Source organism: Salmo salar, chromosome 22 (assembly GCF_965601325.2).
Source record: "Salmo salar chromosome 22, fSalSal1, whole genome shotgun sequence".
Classification (NCBI taxonomy): domain Eukaryota; kingdom Metazoa; phylum Chordata; class Actinopteri; order Salmoniformes; family Salmonidae; genus Salmo; species Salmo salar.
The window spans coordinates 15996373-16023805 of NC_138312.1; the positions used below are offsets into that span (position 1 = coordinate 15996373).

The following is a 27433-nucleotide window of genomic DNA, read 5'->3' on the forward strand; positions in this document are numbered from 1 at the left end:
TTCATCGCCGGAGTGAGTAACTGACAGCATAAATAATGAGGAAGTTAATTAGCGGCGATAGCTTTGTCTCGACTCTGGTGTGGCAGAGGTGATAATCCACAGAGAGAAACTGGCTACAGGGGGGAAAAACTGCCTGGTTTACTTTTCCTGACAAATGCTTAAACTGATGAGGGAAAAATGCCAGATGAACACCCCAACCTATCAGCACAGCTACAACAAACATCATCTGCAACCCCAAAGACTGATCAAGGCTGAAACAAAGACCTCTAGAGACCACAAGCCTTAAAATGAAAACTCTAAATAGCGTAGGAAAAAAATCCAGTTTATATTTGATTCAAAATAAAAATGTTTATGCCCACATCAGGTGGTCATTTTGAGGAGTGCCCAAAATTTAGACAAGGCGTAAAGTATCTAGGGGACCAGGATTGCGCATCCCCTTCACCGGTGACACTCAAGCTGGACTTGAGGACAGATGTTCTAAATAGTCAACAGATGGATGCTCAGGTCCTAGTCCTGCTCCATGGGCTCCTCACTGGTCCCAGTGTCCAGGCTACCGCTCTCCATGGCGCCCTCTGCAGGTGGCTCAGGAGTACTGCTGGAGGGAGCAGAGGCTCTCTCTTCCCTGGCTCCACTCTCCTCACTGCTACTGCTGCTGACACTACTGCTGCTGCTGACTGGGTCACTGCCCTCATCACTGTCCCGGGCCTCAGGGCTCTCCAGGACGCCAGCAGGGGCCTGCTGTTCTGACTGGTCCATGTCATTACATTCCTCTTGGGAGCCACAAGGAACCTCCCTCTCTGCCTGCTCGTCCTCCCCGGGCCCTGCTGATGGCTCCAACTGTGTGCTCGATGGCTCTGTGGGACAGGCAAGGACACAAAAATAGAGTTAGTAATGTTAACTGCATAAGGGTTGATGTAGATCTGGCAAGCAGATAAGCTGAACCTGCGATGAACACCTCAGAATTCTGCCAATTCAGGCAACTCCTGGTTCTGCTCATACACGTACTAATATCCACAAAGGATTGTACCAGCAATGCATGTCGGCATGATGGGCGAAAATAAAGAGTGGAAAAACCAGTCCTACCTTGGTCTTCACAAGTCCCAGCAGTACTGGGAGCTTCACTTCTCTTCTCGTCCTCCTGGACCATGGATTCTGCCTCTTCCGACAAACTGTCATTGTGGCCGTGTCTGAGGGTGTCCCCTTCCTGCTCATCCTCTTTGCTGAACTTGAGCCTCTTCACCTCATGTTGCTCCGCCTCCATATCCTCTTCTTCCTCGTCGTCATGGTGCTTGTTCTTCACAGAGCTCCCCTGGGTACCTGATGCCGACACCTCACTGAGAGAGTGAAGATTCATCACACATTCAATTCATCAAAAGAGAAAAAAAGTAGGAAGTGAGTATCACACGGTCTGTTGGGTAGCAACTAAAGTACCTGGAGGGTTTGTCATGTCCCTGCTCTGTGGTAGGGTCTTTGTTTTCTGTACTGTCCGGTAGGCCGTTTGTCGCTAGAGAGAGCTTTGGTCTGTTCAGCGGCCTGGGGGTCCCTGGGCCATTCACCTTCCTAAAAGAAAATAGAGGAAGAGTGAAAGAAATGAAGTGTAAGAAAAGTGTCAGAAATGTGAGTGGTTTACCTTTAGGCAATTATCACTGTGGAAACTAGGGTGAGAAAATAGGAACCTGTCATTTGAGCTTTACCTCTCCGTAAAAGCAGATGCGTTCCCAGGCAACATAACACCATTCATTCTATTCACACCACTGCATCCGTTTTTCCTTTATGACAGAGAAAAACATACAGTAATTCCAAAAATATTTTACTTCATATAAACTACACTGAACAAAAATATAAACGCAACATGTAAAGTGTTGGTCCCATGTTTCATGAGCTGAAATAAAAGATCCCAGAAATGTTCCATACACACAAAAAGCTTATTTCTCTAAAATGTTTACATCCCTGTTAGTAAGCATTTCTCCTTTGCCAAGATAATCCATCCACCTAGCAGGTGTGGCATATCAAGAAGCGGATTAAACAGCATGATCATTACACAGGTGCACCTTGTGCTGGGGACAATAAAAGGCCTCTCTAAAATGTGCCGTTTTGTCACAACACAATGTCACAGATGTCTTAAATTGATGGAGCATGCAACTGGCATGCTGGCTGCAGGAATGTCCACCAGAGCTGTTGCCAGATAATTTAACGTTCATTTCTCTACCATCTACCAATGTCATTTTCGAGAATTTGGCAGTACTTCCAACTGGCCTCACAACCGCAGACCACGTGTAACCATGCCAGCCCAGGACCTCCACATCCGGCTTCTTCACCTGCGGGATCATTTGAGACCAGCCACCCGGACAGCTGATGAAACCGAAGAGTATTTCTGTCTGTAATAAAGCCATTTTGTGTGGGGAAACTCATTCTGATTGGCTGGGCCAGCTCCCCGGTGGGTGGGCCCCTGCCCTCCCAGGCCCACCCATGGCTGTGCCCCTGCCCTCCCAGGCCCACCCATGGCTGTGCCCCTGCCCTCCCAGGCCCACCCATGGCTGTGCCCCTGCCCTCCCAGGCCCACCCATGGCTGTGCCCCTGCCCTCCCAGGCCCACCCATGGCTGTGCCCCTGCCCTCCCAGGCCCACCCATGGCTGTGCCCCTGCCCAGTTGTGAAATCCATAGATTAAGGCCTAATGAATTTATTTCAATTGACTGATTTCCTTATATGAACTGTAACTCAGTAAAATCGTTGAAATTGTTGCATTCATATTTTTGTTCAGAATACAACCTCTTTGTAAAAATGTTTTATTGATATAATGTATAACAATAAGGACAAAAACAACACTTACTCTGAAGTAGGATGCACACAGCTGACCACCATCACATTCTGGAAGAAGAAAAACCCATTATTACAAACACTTCAAAATATAAATACTATACAGCATATAGAGACTATACACATCTAATCTAGTATAACACTGCACAACTGCTCCTAAACAGACATGGCACTCCACTCACCTTCTCAACACCTCTGAGAAATTTCTCTGTTCCTGTGTAATTCCTCTTGGGTTCTGTAAGCAGCTCACACAAACGCTGAATCGTAAACGGAATTCTGAGGGAAGTAAGTAAGGAGGTTATTCAAATAAACATGAGGTAGGGCTAGCTCAAGAAAAAAAGTTAAATTAGATAGGTATAAAATAAACTATAATGACATGCGTGTTTACAATATGGTTGCCATTGGGGCGGCAGGTAGCCTAGTGGTTAGAGCGTTAGAGCGCTGTGCCGGGGGTTAGAGCGCTGGGCCGGGGGTTAGAGCGCTGGGCCGGGGGTGAGCGCGCTGGGCCGGGGGTGAGCGCGCTGGGCCGGGGGCGAGCGCGCTGGGCCGGGGGTTAGAGCGTTGGGCCAGTGGTTAGAGTGTTGGGTCAGTAACCGAAAGGTTGCTAGATCGAATCACCGAGCTGACAAGGTAAAAATGTGTCGTTCTGCCCCTGAACAAGGTAGTTAAGCGACCGTTACTAGGACATCATTGTAAATAAGAATTTGTTCTTAACTGACTTGCCTAGTTAAATAAAGGTAAAAAATAAATAAAAAAATTGAGCACTACAGTAGGTGACATCTAGAAATGCCTTTCCAGTAGATGGCGCCCTTGTATAACCACCACAAAGTCAGCAACGTTAACTCTTTAGATGGCATGACATGATCACAAGAAAACAGTTGATTCTAAAAGGTTATACTGGTACCTACCCATTGTATCCATTCACAATCTTCAGTATCCTCTCCTTCATGTCCTCAAATGGAATGGAGTCCACATTGGGATTGGCTACCCCCCTTTGATCGGGTGCTGAGGCTTTGAAGTCGTCCATCACCTTCTCCAGTTTGAAGAGGAAATAGCTTTTAAACTGAGACCACTGAACACTGGAAAGACAGGAGCACAGCTCTCTTAACAAAAGTAATACAGCACATGCAGAAGAGAAGACTAGGCATGATCTAGGACTACGCCTATTACATAATTTGAACCAGTGATGTTGAAGTTATCCCACTGAGCATCCTTTATCCTCTCATTTGCATGATATCTGTAGCTACAAGCTTGTCAATATGAACATTCCTTACATGGTTTCTCCAGTCTTCGCAACATGACAGAGAAACTGGTCGAGCAGCGGTGCCACTTCTTTCTTCCCTTTATTGTCAAAGTCTAAAGAGAACAGTGATATCAAGTCAGTTAGCACAACACAACAGAGCAGGGAACTTTGGATAGATTGGCTTGCTTAGGAAACTATTGACGTTAACTAGCTAACGTTAATGATGACTTGTGACTACAACACTGACATTGTGTTCAGCCATTTAGCTCACCAGCTCAAGAAAGGAAAATGCCAAATGGAGCCGATCGAGTTAGCTAGCTTGCTAACTAACAGTGACACCAACTGAAAATTTAATTGTGTTCTCATAAACCTTTATAGCGACCTACCCAGCGAGCTAGCTAATTGTGGCCATTGGCATTGGCCAGGTTAAGTGAACTCAAACTTGCAAGCTAGCATGTTAGCTAGCTCGCTAGCCAACTTGCCACATAACATCAACAATTAACGTTAGTTGGGCTTACCTTCATGATATTGTCTTACTGGCTAGTTAGCTAACTAACGTAGTCAATAGAAAAGTTCACAAGTCAACTAACTGGAAATGGTAACGAACTACCAATGGTGTAACTAACGTTATACATCATTGCTAACTACCGGTAGCTAACTTATTCAGTTCATTAGTTTGCTAACGTTAGCTAGCTAAGCTAACGTTAGCTGTGCGATGAAGGAGTTGTCAACAGCACCATGGCTAACTAGGTAGTTAAATTGTTGAACCCAGAAATAAATATATAAACCTCTGGAGGTTTGAGAATTGATAGCTAGCTACCTTTAAGCTAAAGGGGAACCGCTAACGTTAGTTAGCAACATTGCTTATTCTTCCGAATGTAGGCATTAGCTGCTAGCTAACATACGCTTATAGCTAGCTAACGTTAGCTACATTCAACACCTTCTGGCAATATAACCACTGTAGTATACAATAAAGTAAAACAAAAAGTCTGATTTTCTTTAAGTATTACGCTATTCATAAGAACCCCAAAAACCTTTAAGCGCCTCTTGGAGTGAATCAATTTCCATCATGTTGTTGTCCTCTGTCAATCTCTTGGAGCAAGAGGCAGACTAGTGGTGGCTGCGTTCAACACAAAAAATAGCGGGTTCGTCCTACCTGGGATCCCTGGGACGTCCATAGCCCACATTGAAGTTGAAATGTAAAATGGTAAAGATAGGTTTTAAGGTTAGCATGTAAGGGTTATGGTTAGGGTATGGATTAAGGTTCTAACAATGAGATATAGGTTTAGTTATACAAATCTTTGGTTAGAGTATGGACGTCCAAAGCATCCCAGATAGCGCTGACCCATAACATGTAAGGGGAAGAAGACGCGTTTTAATATGGCGCTCGTCAGGTCATTGCGGATCAGATTCTGAACGCAGAAAGTACAGGGAGTCGCTGCTGTTCAACAAGTTGCAAAATAGATTAAGTAAAGGATAATTGGAACGCAGACCAGATGGGGGTACATTCAACAAATATCATCATCTAACAAAGTGAATATTCTTCAAATCTGTTGTGATGTATGTATTGTAACATACCCCACAATGTGGTTACTAAAGTCCGATTTGGATGTACTGTTTTTGGCTGTATAACATATACAAGTGGTCCATTTTCAGGTTTAGAAGAAGTGACTGATAAAGGCTAACTTCCGTTCGTATAAACTGGCATACAGAAATCGGTGGTGCTAGTCAATACTGTTTTTAACTGTAATGCAGTTGATTGTTAACGACATCCGGGTTGACTTGGCATCCATACAAGCCTCACTCCGATTTGTACCTCAACATTGTGTGAAATACACATAAACAAGAGCCTAAATGTCGGCTAATTTTGCTGGGGGAAATGAGGATCTCGACTCACGGTCCTTCTCCCCCCCCCCCCCCCCCGCGTTTCCATGGCAATTATATTGTTTCTGGTCGAGTTAAATACCGCCATTGACCTCTCTACCAAAGCTAGAATAATGAGACGGATATTTCACTGGAAGGATAAATGTGAAGTATCCGGTTGGCGTTTCCACTCACTATCAAATATGGCGGGCAGTGAAACGAGATGGATTTTGGCCAACATTCTGCACAGTTTCTCATCGATTAAACATTTGATCTCAATACAGTCCTCTGTTCCCAAAACTGGAATCTTATGAACAGAGTGGACTAAGTTTTGTAGACTTTACCCTTTGCAAAGGTTTTTAAAAATCGCGCAAAGGCGAATTGAGTTACTGCACACGCGCACTTTAGATTAGGCGTTCCCTAACAGACATATGGAGACGTTTACTAGAACGCGCCAATAGGATATCGCTAGTCCGTGCTTGGCTCTGCCCACTATGACTCATTTGTTCCCGTTGTAAACGAAAAGTTGTGGTCTATCTTGGTTTAGTTATACACATCTTTGTCTCTACATTCCAGAAGGACAAGTATCTGCTGCACTCCACCAATCAGGCCTTTATGGTAGAGTGGCCAGTTGGAAGCCAGTCCTCAGTAAAAGGCACATGACAGCCCAGGTTGGAGTTTGCCAAAAGACACCTAAAGGACTCTAACTATGAGAAACAAGATTCTCTGGTCTGATGAAACCAATATTGAACTCTTTGGCCTGAATGCCAAGCTTCACGTCTAGAGGAAACCTGGCACCATCCCCACGGTAAAGCATGGTGGCAGCATCATGCTGTGGGGATGTTCTTCAGCGGCAGGGACTGGGAGACTGGTCAGGATCGAGGGAAAGATGAACGGAACAAAGTACAGAGAGGTCCATCGCGCCTTCCAACAGGAAAATAACCCTACGCACACAGCCAAGACAATGCATTAGTGGCTTCGGGACAAGTCTCTGAATGTCCTTGTGTCCCTGCCAGAGCCCGGACTTGAACCCAATCGAACATCTCTGGAGAGACCTGAAAATAACTGTGCAGCGACGCTCCCCATCCAACCTGAGAGTTTGTGAGGATCTGCAGAGAAGAATGGGACAAACTCCCCAAATACAGGTGCCAAGCTTGTAGTGTCATACCCAAGAACACAAGGCTGTAATCAATAGCTGCCAAAGGTGCTTCAACAAAGTACTGAGTAAAGGGTCTGAATACATATGTAAATATGATTTCATATTTTTTTATACATTTGCAAAAATTTCTAAAAGCATGTTTTTTCTCTGTCATTATGGGGTATTAGGCTGTAACGTAACAAAATGTGGAATAAGTCAAGGGGTCTGAAAACTTTCCGAATGCACTGTAGGTAGATGTGCCTTTACAAATAATGTCCAATCAATTGAATATACCACAGGTGGACTCCAATCAAGTTGTAGAAACGTCAAGGATGATCAATGAAAACAGGATGCACCTGAGCTCAATTGAGTCTCATCACAAAGGGTCTGAATACTTAAGTAAATCAGATATTTTTTTTATTTTTTTTATAAATGTGTAAAAATAACTTTTCACTTTGTCATTATGTGGTATTGTGTGTAGATTGGGGGAAAACATTAATTTAATCAATTTTAAAACAAGGCTGTAACGCAACAAAATGTCAAAAAAGTCAAGGGGTCTGAATACTTTCCGAACACACTGTACATTCATGCCAGCACCTTCAAGCTGGAGGGTTTCTTCTATAATAGATACTAATCCTCTAAAAATCATTGCCTTGCTTTTTTCACATTATGTACTTCAGGATGGGCATACATCTGACAAACCACTGAGTGTCCCCTGCACGTTTTATTTCAAATGTCTTGAATCTATAGCTGCAAGGCTGTGCATATCTTATGTTCCACTAATATAGACACAGAACTGTTGGCATTTTCTTTATTCTGGAAAAAAAGAGTAAACATAAGCATGTATAAATACAACCATCTTGAGTTTCCAGTTTAAATGATTACCGGTAAACACACATGACAATCGACGGAGTAGGCTCCACGAACATCACATTAGAAATCCTTGCGTTTGTTGACCCAGAGTCCACATACTGTATCACTCACTGATAGTATGACTTTATAGCAAGACACTTTCATTAAGTTTACTGTCCTTTTCTTGCACAAACAAAAGAAACATTTAAGAGCATTTAATAATACACATGGCACATATTGTTTTGAAAATACTGTCCGACTATAAGCACTAGCACTTTGGTAGTTTTGATCTGCGACAACTACACTGCTTTTTCATATAGGGATTTGCAATGCTTTGACAATTGAATAGAGGACTAATGGTATGCATGCCCTGTTCTATTTGCACAAGTCAAACTATTACAGCAATGCAATAGGGCAGGCAACCCTGTTCCTGAAGTACTGCAGGATTTTTGTTCCAACTAAGGCACCACACCTGACCTAGTTGATCACTTCAGTGATTGCATAAATTCAACACACCTGGTCTTCCAGGTCAGCTAAAGCAAAAACATGAAGTGTCTGCGGCACTCCAGGAACAGGGTTGCCTACCCCTGCAATAGGGCATTTACCTATACATCTTCTATACAAAATATGAATGGTCATTTCTAGTGTATGATATGTTCATGATACTGTGTTTAATACTGTCATTGGAATTTGGCGAACTGGACAAATTGAATCACATCCACTCATTCCCACATGTACAGATATGCAAGTGATTTTGTCTTTGACAGAAAGCTCTGGTTAAGCAAAGACCTATTAGCTTTGTTTGACATAAAAGGATCAGTTAGGCGCTGACCTCCAGGCAGAGTAGGAACACTTCAAACCATTTCCAGAAGCCTCAGGTATAAAGGTGTTACGGCAGACACTTCCATGCACATTCTAAGAGAAACAAAATTACCTCTGCCATTTTTTTAAGTCCCACTTAATTCTCTCCACCAGGACTTATCCTGACCTGAAGAAAGCATTGTACTTAAAAAAGGTATTAAACAAATGAAGCCAATCACATTTTTACCTGTAAATCAGTTTCTGTAAAAACAATTAAGTGGGTGATAAGGCAAGCTTACCCCACACACGGCATCATTGACCAGCACTGAATGCCTGTCCTACATGATCATCATGATCCATTCCACCATTCCAATCAAATGGAATGTCATTTGTGATCCACTGTGCTGTGCAACGCATTCCGACTCCATCAATCAGTTTCCATACTTGTTCAGTCAGTCATAATATGGCAGTCTGGTCTGGGGACTCCTGACATTGCACATCTTCCACAGAAAGATTCCCATAGTGAAGTCAGAAACAACTTCCTCTATCCAGTTTCCTGTAGTTATTTAGGTGGAGGCTTCACATGACGCACCACTTTCTTCTCATACACGGTCCTCATGGTCTTCTCTACCTGTTTGAGAAACACCTGGGGAATCCGACCACACAGGGTGTTGACAGTGTCCAGAAACTTGGTCTGGAGGGGATAGAACAGCGACTGGAACATGTTGTCCTCAAAGGGGTACTGTAAAACAGAATCATTGCAGGCCTCAGGGTTAGACACCAGTAGTGGTAGCCTATCAAACCTCTTATAAATCAACTGTGCCATTGGCTTACTGTAGGTACAGTAGAAGGGGGTGGTGGATATGAATCAAATTCTCTGGTTAATAAAAGGCTTATCTATGGACAGCAGAGGGGGCTGATGTTGCGGTGAGACAAGGATTTCCTTCTGTTAGCATTTCCAGGGGGAGAAAAGGACAGAAGGATTTAATACCAAGGTTGATCATTTTCTGAGATCCTCCCCCTTCATATTTAGTTGCCTTTGTCCCAGAGGATGTAACCGGCAATCTAGTAAAGAAACTCGCAGTTGTTAGTGAAACAATCCACTCAAATGAATAGATTATTCTTACCGCATGTATTGCATCATACACTACTTTAAAAGCTGGCTGCTTGTCATCATGATACACTCCTCGGTTCCCGTGGAGAATGGACACACCTTCCTGTTCCGCTCCTTTACAGTTGCTCCCATACATGCAGTGATCAGGCCTGTAGTTCCACTGGCATGGGAAGATGTACAGAGACTCTGCAAACATAGGAACACACCATTACATGTCTGTTACATCAGATTTCTGCACAATGTCTCAAAGCTTACCATAGTGTATACTGTGACACCAGTATTGAAAAAAGAGAGCATTTAGAAGAACAAAAACCAATGACTTCAACCTACAATGATAATCGTTCAGAACTCATGTTTTGCTGATCCCAAAACATGTCAATTATCAAATGGCTTGCTTCACAACTAAAATGATTCTAGTCCTTTTAAAAATGCATTAAATCTTGGCTTGGGAAGAGAGAAAAACACCAATGGAGAATCCCCTTCAACCAGAAACAAGGGCAGCAACCTAGTCTCAGAGCATTTCGTATTATTCTGTAAGTAAATCCGGGACACTCCATTTAGTATGATGTTTCGTATAGTATGTATTAATTTCTGGATGTCCATCACCTATTTCATATGATATGTTACAAATTACATTTCGTAATATGTTACAAATTTGCTAAATGTACAATATGTTACATTTTCCAAACATATGATATGTTACTAATTCTAGCTAGGTGGCTAACGTTAACTAGCTTGCCAACGTTAGTTAAGCTGCGGGGTTAAGGTTACGTGAAGGGTTAAAGTTAGGGTTAGCTAAGTAGTTGCAAAGTAGCTAAAAAGTAGTTAGTTGCTAAAATGGTAAAGTTGTTTGATGAGATTTGAACTCGCAACCATTGTGTTGCTAGATGGGTTAGGGGTTAGGGTTAAGTTAGGAGTTAGCCTTAACCCTTCAACCTAAGAGTTAGCAAAAATGGTTAAAGTTAGGGGAAGGGTTAGCTAAGTAGTTTCAAAGTTGCTCAAAAGTAGTTGATAATTAGCTAAAATACTAAAGTTGTCCGTGATGAGATTCAAACTCGCAACCCACTGCTAGATGTTTGCGTTATACGCCCACCCATCCACCCCACTTTCGTTTTTGCCTTAAGTAACCATCTGTCTTATATAACCATATGTTACATTTTATATCACACTAAATGGAGTGTCTCGGATTTACGTACAGAATAATACTAAATGCTCTGAGACCAGGTTACGGGCAGACATAAAAGGAGAAAGATCAGACACCAGACACTAAAGTCTTTCCATGTTGGATGCAGATCATACACAGTGACTGGCTGCTCCCTCCACATAGCCCTTTCTAAAAAAAATATATATGTATTTGGGGATGCTGCTAGGGATATGCTTGTTTAGCAGACAGGTTCCATTCATGTTGTCAGATAAACAATGCTCCTGCCAAGTCTACTTAAGGCTTGGAACAATTAGTACTTGTGACAATCTGCTGCAGCCGCAGGCTTGTTTAGTTCCACAGCATTGACCTCATTCAGGAGAGTTCTTTCTTGTGGTTGTATTAGAGCAGGAAAACCAATAACGACACCTGCCTGAAGGAATTGTATTGAATTCCATACAAGATGACATTTATGCAACCACCCTTGGAATCATGTTTTGGGGAAACATTGTAAATTGATGCAAGCCTAAGTACAGCTCTTGCTGTCAACATGAATGGCGGTGAAATGATATACCATTTTATTTTCGTATTTGTGGTGTGGTAGAGTGTACCTGGGTTGTAGTGGAAGATAATGTTGAGGAGGTCTTGGTCGCCCCAAGTGATGTGGTTCTTGTACTTCTGGTAGAGTGGGTGGAGGAGGTCCTCCCATGACAGGCCACTGGGTATCATGCTGTTCTGGAGTAGGAACAAGGACTGGTTTACTCCACAACCCAAGTAGCAGCTACACATCTTACACTACAGAAATGCCCAATTTGAAAGGAGCAAATTTACAGAGTTTTAGCCAAGTATTCCCCAAGTTACAATTTGAAATGCGCTTTCTTGGATGCAGGGAAATGCCAATTTGAGCTTGAGTGTGCTGAAGCACTGCTCTAATGTGAGTGTGGCAATCACAGAGCCTTAAATCATGGCCTACACTACATTGAGGACTCCAACTGTTGAGACGGAGTGCCAAATCTTAAGCTGGCTGGCTTCAGACAGATATGATTGAATGATACAACTACTGTCCGTAGAGATTTAACTCAGAGGTGGACAACAGGGCAGAAAAACTCAGTAGTGAGTGACATGGGACTGGGAATACGACCAAAATGTTGATTGATTGATGATGATCCTTACTTTGAACAAAGTTCTTCGGATCCTTGTAAGGTTCATCAGCATGACTCCAGAGTTGACCCCGGTGACCCCGTAGAAGGGGTGGCGTGCAAAGCGGCTGTACCAGCCAATCTTGGGGATCTCATGCTCTGGGGCCATAGCAGCAAGCTGGGTGGTGTTGAAGGCCTTGAGGAAACTCCACATATCATCCATGGGCCTGAGGAACAGCACATCTGTATCCACGTAGAGTAGAGAGTCCACGTCCTTCAGGATCACCTATTGTCACGACAATCATGTGTAAGTTGCAATCAGAATATCAATTATTTTCCTATTCCAGTGACAGACCTTTATACATACAGTACGTGCCATCTCAAAACCTACAATGGCTTGAGGGAAGAGGAGAAACACAAAGCAATCTGTTCCTGGTGAGAATCAAATATCACTTGGCACCTGCAAAGTATATGGTTTGTGGAGAATCATCTGCCAATCAATCAAATTGCAGTCATGGATTGCTTACCACTTTTTACAACGGTGTGATGCAATGTGTATGAAGATAAAGTAATGTGTGTGTGCACACTGATTCAAAGATAGTCCATAAAAATATATATATTGGCATGTCCATTGAATTCAAACTCTGGGGATTGCTGGTTTGTTAAGTAAAGCTCAATGGGTATGAATAAATCCATATATATTACCATGCTAAGGTAATTGATTATATACAAATGTAATACAACAAGTAAAATCCATAATAAAAGGATACACTATTATTCTCTGGGTATATCACTCGTATGCTTGTATAAACTAAGCTAAACCTATCTATCTAATAGAAAATGCATTGGGGTCAGAATGCAGCTCAGAGTGGAACAGAAATAGGAAACAGATGACCTGGACATTTATCTAAACACATTTGCTGATTAATATACATCTTCATCAGTTTAAATCAGTGTATATGTTTGATAAATGTGCTGTAGCCTTACAGGGAGAAACAGCCTCTGGGCAGCACAGGGCTTGAACAGCTTTTTCCATTCCTCTGCATTCCCCACAGAGAACGTGATTGGGTAGATACTGTACTGGAACTTGTTGGAGATGGCACGGGCCCACTGGCTCAGCTGAAAGAGAAACTACAAAGTTACTAGACACCATCATCATTAGCTGTTAGAGGTAGCACAGCCATTTTAAGATGCCATCATAGGGTATCCTTTATCATCGCATATCTAACTTCCAAAGTAACAAAACTGCAACTCGAAAGGTTGAGTCAAGGTGTATGGGAGAGGGATAACTGAAAGAGCAAATGGAAATATTCCTTATTCTGACACTCCTGAGAGTTCAAGTCTACATACAGTGCCTTCAGAAAGTATTCAGACCCCTTGACTTTTTCCACATTGTTATGTTACAGCCTTAATGATCATAATCCTCAACGATCTGCACACAATACCTCATAAATGACAAAGCGAAAACAGGTTCAACGCCGATACCGATTATTGGAGGCCCAAAAAAAGCCGATACTGATTAATCGGACGATTTTATTTATTTATTTGTAATAATGACAATTACAACAATACTGAATGAACACTTATTTTACCTTAATATAATACATCAATGAAATCAATTTAGCCTCAAATAAATAATGAAACATGTTCAATTTGGTTTACATAATGCAAAATTCAAAAGGCACATCTGAGCAATCTTGTTGCAGGTGCATGGCAACAGTTGAAACAGGACGAAGGAAAAAGGAAACCGCACACTGCTCTTGATAGTATCACTGATATTTAATAAGCTTACGTATCGGCCTAACGGCCTTCGTCAGAGCTTTTCAGAGCTCTGACGAAGGCCGTTAGGCCGATACGTAAGCTTATTAAATGTCAGTGATACTATCAAGAGCAGTGTGCGGTTTAAATAATGCAAAAACAAAGTGTTGGAGAAGAAAGTAAAAGTGCAATATGTGCCATGTAAGAAAGCTAAAGTTTAAATGCCTTGCTCAGAACATGGGAACATATGAAAGCTGGTGGTTCCTTTTAACATGAGTCTTCAATATTCCCAGATAAGAAGTTTTAGGTTGTAGTTATTATAGGAATTATAGGACTATTTCGCTCTATACCATTTGTATTTCATATACGTTTGACTATTGGATGTTCTCATAGGCACTTTAGTGTTGCCAGTGTAACAGAATAGTTTCCGTCCCTCTCCTCGCTCCTACCTGGGCTCGAACCAGGAACACATCAACAACAGCGACCCTCGAAGCAGCGGTACCCATGTAGAGGAAGGGGAACAACTACTCCAAGTCTTAGAGCGAGTGACGTTAGAAACGCAATTAATGCGCACCCGCTAACTAGCTAGCCATTTCACATCGGTTACACCAGCCTAGTCTTGGGAGTTGACAGGCTTGAAGTCATAAACAGCGCAATGCATTGCGAAGAGCTGCTGGCAAACGCACGAAAGTGCTGTTTGAATGAATGCTTACGAGCCTGCTGGTGCCTACCACCGCTCAGTCAGTCTGCTCTATCAAATCATAGACTTAATTATAATATAATAAACACACAGAAAGACGAGCCTTATGTCATTAATATGGTCCAATCCGGAAACTATCATCTCGAAAACAAAACTACGTAACCGGTCCGTATTTTATCTAACGGGTAGCATCCCTAAGTCTAAATATTCCTGTTACATTGCACAACGTTCAATGGTATGTCATAATTGCGTAAAATTCTGGCAAATTAGTTCGCAACGAGCCAGGCAATGAACGCAAGAGCAGTGACACAATTTCATGTTAGCAGGCAATATTAACTAAATATGCAGGTTTAAAAATATATACTTGTGTATTGATTTTAAAGAAAGGCATTGATGTTTATGGTTAGGTACATTGGTGCAACGACAGTGCTTTTTTTGCAAATGCGCTTGTTAAATCATCACCCGTTTGTCGAAGTAGGCTGTGATTCGATGAGAAATTAACAGGCACCGCATCGATTATATGCAACGCAGGACGCGTTAGATAAACTAGTAATATCATCAACCATGTGTAGTTAACTAGTGATTATGTTAAGATTGATAGTTTTTTTATAAGATAAGTTTAATGCTAGCTAGCAACTTACCTTGGCTTCTTGCTGCCCTCGCGTAACAGGTAGTCAGCCTGCCATGCAGGCTCCTCGTGGAGTGCAATGTAAGGCAGGTGGTTAGAGCGTTGGACTAGTAACCAGAAGGTTGCAAAAACAAATCACCGAATACCCCCTGAACAAGGCAGTTAACCCCCGTTCCTAGGCCATTATTGAAAATAAGAATGTGTTCTTAATCTGACTTGCCTAGTTAAATAAAGGTGTAAAAAATAATAATAATAATAATAAAAAAAATTGGCAAATCGGTGGCCAAAAATACCGATTGTTATGAAAACTTGAAATCGGCCCTAATTAAATCGTCCATTCCGATTACTCGGTCGACCTCTAGTTCAGACATTTTTGCTAATTTATTCCAAATTAAAAAAACATACCTTATTTACAGTGGGTATAGAAAGTCACCACCCACTTTCAAAATGTTCACCTTTTGTTGCCTACAGCCTTACAGTAACCCACAATATGCAAGTGGGAGAAAGAAAATCTGAAAATTAAAATGAAAAACAGTAAAATACACTATTTGGATAAGTGAACAGCCCTGAGTTAATACTTGGTGGAACCACCTTTTCGTTGAATTATTGCCATGAGTGTCTTTGAATACGTCTCGAACTTTGCTCACCTAGACTGTGCAATATTTGCCCATTCTTCCTAGCAGAATTGTTCAAGCTCATTCAAATTGCATGGTGACCGCTCATGGACTGCACTCAAGTCATTCCACAGATTCTCAACTGGATTTAGGTCAGGGCTCTGACTAGGCCACTCAAGGACATTCACCTTCTTGTCCTTCAGCCACTGTACTGTTGCTTTGGCAGTGTTCTTTGGGTCATTGGCGGCATGTTGAAACGTGAACCATCTTCCCATTTTCAACTTCCTGGCAGAGGGCTTCAGGTTCTCAAGAATCTGTCAGTATTTTGCACTTTCCATTTTCCCTTCTATCCTGACAAGTGCTCCAGTCCTTGCTGAAGAGAAACACCTGCACAACAGGATGGTACCACCGCCGTACTTTACTGTACGCATGGTGTTCTTTGGGTGGAAAGACGTATTGGGTTTTCGCCAGACATATCATTTTGCGTTCAGGCCAAAAAGTTCAATTTTGGTCTCATCTGACCACAGCACTTTTTGCCACTTGGCCTCAATCTACAATGTGCTTTTTGGCAAAGCTTAAACGAGACTTAATGTGGCTTTTTTTAAGGTTTTTTTTCTTGCCACCCTCCCATAGACGCCAGATTTGTGGAGCGCTTGTGATATTGTGGTCACACTCACACATTGACCAGTCTTTGCCATAAAGGCCTGAAGCTCCTTCAAAGTCGCCATTGGCTACTTGGTAGCCTCTGATCAGTCAGTAAAACCCACAAGCTCACTGCAGAGAAGAATGGGAGAAACTTCCCAAATACAGGTGTGCCAAGCTTGTAGCGTCATACCCAAGAAGTCTGGAGACTGTAATCGCTGCCAAAGGTGCTTCAACAAAGTACTGAGTATCTGAATACTTATGTAAATGTAATTAAAAAAAAATATTTTTTATAAATTAGCAAAAATGTCTATACCTGCTTTCGCTTTGTCATTATGGGGTATTCTGTTTAGATTGATTAGCGGGGGAAACTATTTAAATCACTTTTAGAATAAGCCTGTAACCTAACAAAATATGGAAAAAGTCAAAGGGTCTGAATACATTCCAAAGGCACTGTACACATCTGAGGAAGTCTTTGTAAACCAATGAAGTCATGTCTTTACAGTAAGTGCAGTGGTGTTGTACATTGACCATAATGCTGCCAGCTGTTGCTACAACTACACCTAACCCAGTGAAACTAACCTAAACAAGGAGGTATCCCATTCTGTCCAAGCCTGAGGGTTACCCCCTCAAAGTAAACACTGCTGTCACACAGAGGCCTATGATTTTCTGCTCCGTTAGATTTTGAAGCCCTCCATAATCGTCAGCATTATTAAACAATTTGGCCCCAAAACAAAGATCAGTGGGCGGAGCTGGCCGGGTTTCTGTTGAGTAGGTGCATAGATCGACGCCAGAACCCCTTTTCACCCCTCCTTTTTGACCAGTGCAGGCAGGCATGGAATGTTCCATCTCCTGCACATATGCTACTGATTTTAGGGTTTAACTAACTCAACTTCCTGGCTAGCATGAAGCCAATTATAAAGGGGAGGTTCACATGCTACACAGACCATACCCCATAAACACTCAAAGGGCATGTAGCCTCACGCATGCATGCTGTTTTCGTTTACCAGTATGTATACCTTTAGATTTACAGCTACACAGTAGCCCAACACATTGACTTTGTAAAGCTTGGATCGTGAATAAACAAACTAAAGATGACTGAAATGTTTCATGGGTAATGCAGTGAGACAAATGTCTGAGTGACATGATCGGCCTTGAGATAAAAGGGTCTGAAGCCTGTAAGATGTTGAAGCAAAATCTTACGTGTTTTTTATTTATTTTTTCAAACAAGCTCAGATCTGGCAGTAAATGTAATATATTACTGAGCAGCAACCAAGATGTGCATGAGAAGCATGAGTCTCTGAAAATATTCAATAAGGCCTATATTTTGAGAATTAGTGTGTTCCTTTTCCAGAAACATACCGTACCTAAAGCCTAGATCATGTGCTCTAGTACCTGCCTGAGGGTACTTACCTTCTTTTCAAACTGAGAGGCCAAGGGGTCCTCGGCAAAGATGTGGAACTTGATCCTCTTGATGCTGAAGAGGAGGGCCGACTTGACCATGGTAAGCGTCTCGTCCAGGCGGTTCCCGCAGGCCACCACGGCCAGGTGCATGACTTCTTCAGCTCGGGCGTGCTTCGATGAGAGCCTGCCCAGTCCCATGTCACTCCTCTGTCTGATACAAGGGAACACACAAGGGCAGCAAGACTAAAGACTCTCAGTTTACAGAAGCCTCATCAAATAACATCCGAACAGCAGAGCCATGTCGCACCAAAGCAAGGCTGCTACTTCAAGGACATATCAACGGCAACGCCATGAGAACACATCTACAGCTTTGTTAAGAGGCACGGCAGGAACATGCAGGATATGCCTGAGACACATACAATCCAGACAGCACGTCATCACACTGTTTCTACTGACAGACAGCTAACCAACAGGTCCATATTCAAGGCCTTCATTAAGACGTCCCTGAAGAGTGTTCAGAGTGAGCAGAACTCCCTCCCCCTGTACTGTAGGTCTGTATATATATATCCACTGGGCTTTGTTCTAATGCTCAAGTTTCTATATCTGATTTAAAAATTCTCTCTGCACAGCGCAGAGACTGCCATTAAATTCAAATGGATTCAGCAGAGTTGAATATCAGTCTGAAAATATATATATTTTTATAGCTCAATGTAGAACTAGACCTAGATACTCAGAGCTGCACTTTGTATATACTGTATGGGCTGTGTTTTTTATATAACACCTGTAAATGTAGGCATTAGCATGAGCACTGGAAGAATGCAAACTCATGGCCACAAAAATCCTCCTTCAGAACAAAGCATCCTTTGTCTATCAGTTGTGAAAGGATTTTGGAAAGGTGGGTTGCAGGACAGTCTCCAAGCGTGACACTTCGTTTTCTGCATGGCTGAGGGACAATCATGCAACACAGATTATGATTGATGGCAGGGCTCAAGAGAAACCTGTCCTCTAGGCTTTGATGGCTCTTTCAAGAACAATTCATGTTTATGAGCATGTACTGTGTACAATAGTAGTAGGGGGAATGTAATACTGAGAGAGAGGCATATTCTCTTTTAACCTGCAACCTAACCCTAAAATGTGTTGTTCTATGATGCATACTAAACTCAGCAAAAAAAGAAACGTCCTCTCACAGTCAACTGCGTTTGTTTTAAGCAAACTTAACGTGTAAATATTTGTATGAACATAAGAATCAACAACTAAGACACAAACTGAACAAGTTCCACAGACATGTGACTAACAGAAATTGAATAATGTGTCCCTGAATGAAGGGGGGGGGGGGGGGGGGTCAAAATTAAAAGTAACAGTCAGTATCTGGCAGAGGTGTGGACTCGAGTCACAAATATGATGACTTGCAACTCGACTTTAACACCAATGACTCGTGACTTAATTTGGACTTGAGCCTTTTGACTCGACCTGACACCCTCCCCAAGCCCAAATATTAAAAATGCTATTAAAAAAAAGTGTGCGGCGCATCAACTCTTCATTTAACGAATTACAGTTTGAGTCGGACAGCAGCCTATCAAATTGTGCCAGCTGAGAAAAAGTTGTGCGTAACAGTGCAAAGGAACGTCGGCGGGTGAGTTCAGATGGAGCCCTTGGAAAGATGATGCCCAAAAGTATTATTTTTGGATATAAAGACGACGCTGTATCAACAAAAAACTAATTGCAACTTGCAAAACATGCGGGAAGAAAATTACAGACGGAGGCGCAACAATTTCCAACTTTGTTCGACATTTGAACCTGCACAAAGAACGGTAAGTCGTAGCTAATATAGCCGAGAGCTATTTAATTTATAACTTCGCTAGTGTAGCATGTAGGCTAAATAAATGTGCTACAACTGGCTAGGCAGTTGGTAGCCTAAATCATGCCTGATGTTACTGCTGATCCTAAAACCATTGACATACGTTAACACACAGACTGGTTACAGTAGGCTAAGGTTGGGCGATTACGCAATGTAGGGGGAGGGGTCTTTCTCATGGCTACCCATGGAAATGTAACATTTATTTGGAAAGTAATAAATATATAGATAATTTTAAAAAGCATTCATGATTTGCGTAAATGTAATATACTAACTATTACTCTTGTTAAAAATATGAAATGGTATTACATTTAGTGAAGAGCACATTATGACTTGTTTAGGACTCGAAACTCAAAGTTTAGGGACTTGAGACTTGACTTGATACTTGTTGGTCTTGACTTAAATATGACTCGGACTTGCGACTTGAGTGCTAAGACTTGAGACTTACTTGTGACTTGTAAAACAATGACTTGGTCCCACCTCTGGATCTGGTGTGGCCAACAGCTGCATTAAGTACTTCAATGCATCTCCTCCTCATGAATGTACCAGATTTGCCAGTTCTTGCTGTGAGATGTTACCCCACTCTTCCACCAAGGCACCTGCAAGTTCCCGGACATTTCTGGGGGGAATGGCCCTAGCCCTCACCCTCCGATCCAACAGGTTCCAGACGTGCTCAATGGGATTGAGATCCGGGCTCTTCGCTGTCCATGGCAGAACACTGACATTCCTGTCTTGCAGGAAATCACGCACAGAACGAGCAGTATGGCTGGTGGCATTGTCATGCTGGAGGGTCATGTCAGGATGAGCCTGCAGGAAGGATACCACATGAGGGAGGAGGATGTCTTCTCTGTAATGCACAGTGTTGAGATTGCCTGCAATGAAGCAAGCTCAGTCCGATGAGCTGTGACACACCGCCCCAGACCATAACGGACCCTCCACCTCAATCCCACTCCAGAGTACAGGCCTCGGTGTAATGCACATTCCTTCGACGATAAATGCGAATCCGACCATCACCCATGGTGAGACAAAACTGCGACAGTGAAGAGGTGTGGTTAGAGCGTTGGACTAGTAACCGAAAGTTTGCAAGATCGAATCCCCGAGCTGACAAGGTAAAAATCTGTCGTTCTGCCCCTGAACAATGCAGCTAACCCACTGTTCCTAGGCCGTCATTGAAAATAAGAATTTGTTCTTAACTGACTTGCCTAGTTAAATAAACAAAGAGCACTTTTTTGCCAGTCCTGTCTGCTCCAGCGACGGTGGGTTTGTGCCCATAGGTGACGTTGTTGCCAGTGATGTCTGGTGAGGACCTGCCTTACAACAGGCCTACAAGCCCTCAGTCCAGCCTATCTCAGCCTATTGCGGACAGTCTGAGCACTGATGAAGGGATTGTGTGTTCCTGGTGTAACCTCGGGCAGTTGTCACCATCCTGTGCCTGTCCCGCAGGTGTGATGTTCAGAAGTACCAATCCTGTGCAGGTGTTGTTGCACGTGGTCTGCCACTGCGAGGACGATCAGCTGTCCGTCCTGTCTCCCTGTAGCGCTGTCTTAGGTGTCTCACAGTACGGACATTGCAATTTATTGCCCTGGCCACATCTGCAGTCCTCATGCCTCCTTGCAGAATGCCTAAGGCAAGTTCACGCAGATGAGCAGGGACCCTGGGCATCTTTCTTTTGGTGTTTTTCAGAGTCAATAGAAAGGCCTCTTTAGTGTCCCAAGTTTTCATAATTGTGACCTTCCGTCTGTAAACGGTTAGTATCTTAACGACCGTTCCACAGGTGCATGTTCATTAATTGTTTATGGTTCATTGAACAAGCATGGGAAACAGTGTTTAAACCCTTTACAATGAAGATCTGTGAAGTTATTTGGATTTTTACAAATTATCTTTGAAAGACAGGGTCCTGAAAAAGAGACTTATTTTTTTGGTGAGTTTATATCCGGCCTGGACCAGTAAAATGAATGTTGTGAACACAGACCCAGCAAAGCCCCATTAAGAAGCACATGCTACTTATGTGAGGTAATCGGAGTGTTAAAACGACAGTACCAGTCAAAGGTTCAAGGGTTTTACTTTATTTTTACTATTCATTACAATGTAAAATAATAGTTAAGACATCAAAACTTTGAAATAACACATATGGAATCATGTAGTAACCAAAAAAAAAGTGTTAAACAAATCAATATATATATTTTAGATTCTTCAAAGTAGCCACCCTTTGCCTTGATGACAGCTTTGCACACTCTTGGCATTCTCTCAACCAGCTTCACCTGGAATGCTTTTACAACAGTCTTGAAGGAGTTCCCACATATACTGAGCAACTTGTTGGCTGCTTTTTCTTCACTCTGTGGTCCAACTCATCCCAAACCATCTCAATTGGGTTGAGGTCGGGTGATTGTGGAGGCCAGGTCATCTGATGCAGCACTCCATCACTCTCCTTCTTGGTCAAATAGCCCTTACACAGCAGCCTGGAGGTGTGTTTTGGGTCATTGTCCTGTTGAAAAACAAATGATAGTCCCACTAAGTGCAAACCAGATGGGATGGCGTATCGCTGCAGAGTGCTGTGGTAACCAGCATGGCTAAGTGTGCCTTGAATTCTAAATAAATCACAGACAGCGTCACCAGCAAAGCACCCCCTTACCAGCACACCTCCTCCTCCATGCTTCACGGTGGGAACCACACATGCAGAGATCATCCATTCACCTACTCTGCATCTCATAAAGACACAGCGGTTTCGAACCAAAAACCTCGAATTTAGACTCCTCAGACCAAATGACAGATTTCCACCTGTCTAATGTCCATTGCTCGTGTTCCTTGGCCCAAGCAAGTCTCTTCTTCTAATTGTGTCCTTTAGTAGTGGTTTCTTTGCAGCAATTCGACCATAAAGGCCTGATTCACACAGTCTCCTCTGAACAGTTGATGTTGAGATGTGTCTGTTACTTGAACTCTGAAGCATTTTATTTGGGCTGCAATCTGAGGTGCAGTTAACTTAAAATAACTTATCCTCAGCAGCAGAGGTAACTCTGGGTCTTTCTTTCCTGTGGTGGTGCTCATGAGCCAGTGTCATCATAGAGCTTGATGGTTTTTGCGACTATACTTGAAGAAACTGTCAAAGTTCATGAAGTTTTCCAGATTGACTGACCTCCATGTCTTAAAGTAATGATGGACTGTTGTTTCACTTATTTGAGCTGTTCTTGCCATAATATGGACATGGTATTCAACCAAATAGGGCTATCTTCTGTATACCACCCCTAATTTTGTCACAACACAACTGATTGGCTCAAGTGCATTATTAAGAAGGAAAGAAATTCCACAAATTAACAAGGCACCCCTGTTAATTGAAATGCAGTCCAGGTGACTACCTCATGAAGCTGGTTGAGAGATTGCCAATAGTGTCCAAAGCTGTCATCAAGGCAAAGGGTGGCTACTTCGAAGAAACACTTTTGGTTACTACATGATTCCATGTGTTATTTCATAGTTTTGCTATCTTCACTAATATTCTACAATGAAGAAAATAGTAAAAATAAAAAAAGAACCCTGGAATGAGTAAGTGTGTCCAAACTTTTGACTGGTACTGTATATTCCACCCATCTGGAAACATTTGGACAGACTCACACTAGCTCTGATGGGATACAACAAGAACTGAACTAATTATTGACAAAGAGTACTGTGCCTATGGCCTTGCATTGCAACAATCTTTCAAACCTTGATTTACACTATTCAGAATCAGACACGACCCACTACTACAATGAGCTGAAGGCTTGCTTGGATGAAGGCTGTGAGGAGGGAATAACAAAAATGTGCTTGCTTTCCTTTCGGAATATGTAAGTCCTCCCCATGCATAACGGATTTGAATAAAGTTCCATTCTCTTTAAGTGAATCATCAGCCCTTGCCACGTGTATTCTGATAAACAGATGTTCCAAGTTACTCAACACCAGCCTCTGCCCATGTCTCCCAGGAGGTACTTTCTCCCTCTTTCTCTCCTTCATTGTCTCACTCCTGCAAAAAAAGAGCTTTATCCCCTGAGTAAGGCCCACATAAGATGTCCCTTAAAATCTCGCCAGGATGCTTTGGTAAGTAGGGAGGTTTCAAGACCTGCAGACAGAGAGAGCAGTCTTTAGTCATCCAAGGTGTCAACGCAATGGAATGAATACCTTGTTAGGGTCAGGGCACACCATTTTACAATATTCCAGATGATGAAGGCAAGTGTTTGTTGTGACGACAGTATCATATATGTACAATTTTCACTTGACTGAGAAATATGTGGGGAAATTCCACAAACAATGATAAGCAGGGAAGAGTAACCAAGACAACATAATAGCATATATCTTATGGCAATTCTATCCCTCTCTTTCACCAGAACCAAATGGTAAAGGGCCTAAAGCTAAGGCAGATGTGTAGTTTTTTTTTCTTTTTTCAGAGCGTTATGTTTGTGAAACCTGCTTTAGTCAATTTCCTCCATCACCCCATTTCTCTTATCAGTAGAGGGCACACACGTGTGGGTGTGGTCACTGCCAGGACACTATGGTCCAGTCTGAATGCTTTATAAATGCTTCCAACCAGTTCACTGATCAAACAGGACAGTATTTCCCAAACTCGGTCCTCGGGACCCCAAGGTGTGCACGTTTTGGTTTTTGCCCTAACACTACACAGCTGATTTAAAATAATCAACTAATCATCAAGCTTTGATCATTTGAATCAGCTGTGTAGTGTTCAGGCAAAAACCAAAACATGCACCGAGTTTGGGAAACGCTGGTGTTGGCGAAAGCAAGCTTTACAACAGAAAGTATTGCCTTTAGATTATCAAATCTGGATTATATGATCATATCCATGACAAAATGTTTCCACCCCTGGACAGAAATAGTGAAAGATGACAAACCATTGCCTAGTTATTATCCAGAAGGCACAGGAAAGAGGGGATGAGCGCATGGGATGACATTGTTTTGACCAGTAGTTGAGGTCATCTACACTGAACAAAAATATAAAACGCAACAATTTCAAAGATTTTACTGAGTTGCAGTTCATAAGAAAAATCTGTCAATTGAAATACATTTATTGGGCCCTAATCTATGGATTTCACATTTCAATGGGAATACAGATATGCATCTGTTGGTCACAGATACCTTAAGGTAGGGGAGTGGATCAGAAAACCAGTCAGTATCTTGTGTGGCCACTATTTACCTCATGCAGCGCGACACATCTCCTTCACATAGAGTTGATCGGGCTGTTGATTGTGGCCTGTGGAATGTTGTCCCACTCCTCTAATGGCTGTGCGAAGTTGCTGGATATTGGCGGGAACTGGAACACACGTCGATCCAGAGCATCCCAAACATGCTCAATGGGTAACATGTCTGGTGAGTATGCTGGCCATGGAAGAACTGGGACATTTTCAGCTTCTAGGAATTGGGTACAGATCCATGCGACATGGGGCCGTGCATTATCATGCTGAAACATGAGGTGATGGCGGTGGATGAACGGCACGGCAATGGGCCTCAGGATCTCGTCACGTTATCTCTGTGCATTCAAATTCTCATCGATAAAATGCAATTGTGTTCATTGTCCGTAGCTTATGCCTGCCCATACCAATAACCCCAACGCAACCATGGGGCACTCTGTTCACAACGTTGACGTCGGCAAACCGCTCGCCCACACGATGCAAAACATGCTGTCTGCCATCTGTCCGGTACAGATTAAACCGGGGATTCATACATGAAGAGCACACTTCTCCAGCGTGTCAGTGGTCATCGAAGGTGAGAATTTGCCCACTGAAGTAGGCTACAACGCCAAACTGCAGTCAGGTCAAGACGAGCACGCAAATGAGGTTCCGTGAGAGTTTGTGCAGAAATTCTTTGGTTGTGCAACCCACAGTTTCATCAGCTGTCCAGCTGGCTGGTCTCAGACGATCTTGTAGGTGAAGAAGCCGGATGTGGAGGTCCTGGGCTGGCGTGGTTACACGTGGTCTGCGGTTTTGAGGCCGGTTGGACGTACTGCTAGATTCTCTAAAATGACATTGGAGGTGGCTTATGGTAGAGATATTAACATTCAACTCTGGCAACAGCTCTGCTGGACATTCCTGCAGTGAGCATGCTAATTGCACACGCCCTCAAAACTTTATCTGTGGCGTTGTGGGACAAAACTGCACATTTAAGAATGACCTTTTATTGTCCTCAGCACAAGGTGCACCTGTCTAATGATCATGCTGTTTAATCAGCTTCTTGATATGTCACACCCGTCAGGTGGATGGATCATCTTACCAAAGGAGAAACACTCACTAATAGGGATTTAAACAAATTTGTGGCCTTAATTTCAACTCATGAAACATGGGACCAACATGTTGCGTTCATTATATATCTAGAAGGGCTTGTTTACTTTGAAGGGACAAATACTATTTGTTTTACCTTTATTTAACTAGGCAAGTCAGTTAAGAACAAATTCTTATTTTCAATTACGGCCTAGGAACAGTGGGATAACTGCCTTGTTCAGGGGCAGAACGACAGATTTCTACCTTGTCAGCTCAGGGATTCGATTTTGCAACCTTTCAGTTACTAGTCCGAAGCTCTAAACACCAGGCTACCAGGTGCCCTATGAAGGCATAGGTCCTGGATGCAAGTAATTCTGAAAGATATGTAAATGTATGCTCGTCAGTTCCCAGCGGTGTAATCAGTGGGTCTCCTTGGACTCATTTATACTCCATATTGAAGACCTCTCAAGGTGACCTTTAAACCCGTTAACCACAGGACTTAAAAGGGATAAACCTCACAAAACTACACAAGTATTTTTACACTCGAGCCTTTTTCTTAAACCGGTGTACAAACAATTATTTGAGATCATCATGCGATCAAATATGCACACAACTCACCGAATGGGTGAGAGATTACGTGCAAATACCTTTGCAATAAATCCAATCAATACATTGATCGGTCATTAAGAGAAATACATGTGATAATAAAAATATGATTTGAATGACAATTGCATGCTTGGTCTTCTCGTGACAGATAAAGCCATTGTTTGTTGGCAACGTCCTTGAACATAATTTATATTTGAGCCCATGTATGTTTTTGATGGGAGAACACGTCTTCCTGAATGAAGAGGGAAAGGATACGTGTGGAGTCATTCCATAACTTCCAAAAGGAACAAAAGAAAATAAACCATATCGGTAAGCAGATAGTAATGCAATCCGTAGATTAAAAGTGCAGAAAATCACCACATGACTTGAGACATGTTACGTCTTTAAATGTGTGCCAAAAGGTTGAAGGAAAAAAAAAAAATAGGCGTGGAGAAAAAGGCAATAAATCACATCAACAAGCAATGGTCTGAGAATTGCTTACCGCTTTGCGATCGCATTGCCTCCTCTACTGACTACTTTCGCTTCTTTTCGGTCCGTGAGTGGTTGTTTCTGTAGAATGTGAAGTTCATCGAGAGGCTTTTTTGTTAACTTCGATGCAACAATGTTTCCAAGCCCAGAGGACGTTGGAAAATAGTAATCCTCCGCAACTTCTTTCAAAGGCGGATCGTCTGCAGCATTCCCCCCCAAAAAGTACAAAAGTAGAAAAACTCCTAAACAGACAGCGATCACAACAACTTTGCAGTGAATTCTCATTGTTCTAATGATTTGGAGGAGCACAAGATTCCTCTTTCATGTCTGTGAATTGGCAATAACGCCTAGAGTTTACATTTTGTCGTTACTGCTCTGTTGCATTATGCTGCAGATGATAGAGAGCGAAGAGGAGC

The 27433-nt window shown here is 42.6% G+C and overlaps 2 protein-coding genes and 1 long non-coding RNA gene across 4 annotated transcripts; 1 reads left to right on the forward strand and 2 right to left on the reverse strand.

Annotated features, from left to right (window-relative positions):
- On the reverse strand, positions 1 to 5933 carry LOC106582851 (serine/threonine-protein phosphatase 4 regulatory subunit 2-B). Of its 2 annotated transcripts, none has more exons than XM_014166380.3 (9): positions 5640 to 5933; positions 4093 to 4174; positions 3727 to 3897; positions 3001 to 3094; positions 2832 to 2869; positions 1695 to 1769; positions 1432 to 1560; positions 1084 to 1334; positions 1 to 854 (listed from the first exon to the last, which is right to left on the reverse strand). In XM_014166380.3, the coding sequence occupies exons 3-9, from the start codon at positions 3843 to 3845 to the stop codon at positions 508 to 510; spliced, it is 1053 nt and encodes a 350-aa protein (XP_014021855.1). In that variant the 5' UTR covers positions 3846 to 3897; positions 4093 to 4174; positions 5640 to 5933; the 3' UTR covers positions 1 to 507. The 2 variants fall into 2 exon arrangements, with proteins under 2 accessions (XP_014021855.1, XP_014021854.1); XM_014166379.3 differs by lacking the exon at positions 5640 to 5933 and adding an exon at positions 5096 to 5361.
- LOC145862611 (uncharacterized) lies at positions 5426 to 7917 on the forward strand. Its single transcript, XR_014382131.1, has 2 exons — positions 5426 to 5621; positions 6501 to 7917. It is a non-coding gene; the product is annotated as an uncharacterized LOC145862611 (long non-coding RNA).
- LOC106582850 (glucoside xylosyltransferase 2) lies at positions 7860 to 27433 on the reverse strand. The gene is made up of 7 exons (XM_014166378.3): positions 27031 to 27433; positions 17865 to 18066; positions 13097 to 13228; positions 12144 to 12395; positions 11582 to 11705; positions 9843 to 10015; positions 7860 to 9457 (listed from the first exon to the last, which is right to left on the reverse strand). Exons 1-7 carry the CDS (start codon positions 27300 to 27302, stop codon positions 9278 to 9280), a joined length of 1335 nt encoding a protein of 444 aa, XP_014021853.1. The 5' UTR covers positions 27303 to 27433; the 3' UTR covers positions 7860 to 9277.

Excerpts from the sequence above, each read along its gene's own strand:
- LOC106582850 (XM_014166378.3), bottom strand. The coding sequence starts at position 27,302 with ATGAGAATTCACTGCAAAGTTGTTGTGATCGCTGTCTGTTTAGGAGTT. Across the intron at positions 12,396-13,096 it reads CCCAGAGGCTGTTTCTCCCT|GTGATCCTGAAGGACGTGGA; the intron begins GTAAGGCTACAG and ends TCGTGACAATAG. Across the intron at positions 11,706-12,143 it reads TCCGAAGAACTTTGTTCAAA|AACAGCATGATACCCAGTGG; the intron begins GTAAGGATCATC and ends TTCCTACTCCAG.
- LOC106582851 (XM_014166379.3), bottom strand. The coding sequence starts at position 5,132 with ATGATGGAAATTGATTCACTCCAAGAGGCGCTTAAAG. Across the intron at positions 2,870-3,000 it reads TTCTCAGAGGTGTTGAGAAG|AATGTGATGGTGGTCAGCTG; the intron begins GTGAGTGGAGTG and ends TTCTTCTTCCAG. Across the intron at positions 1,335-1,431 it reads GGACATGACAAACCCTCCAG|TGAGGTGTCGGCATCAGGTA; the intron begins GTACTTTAGTTG and ends TCACTCTCTCAG.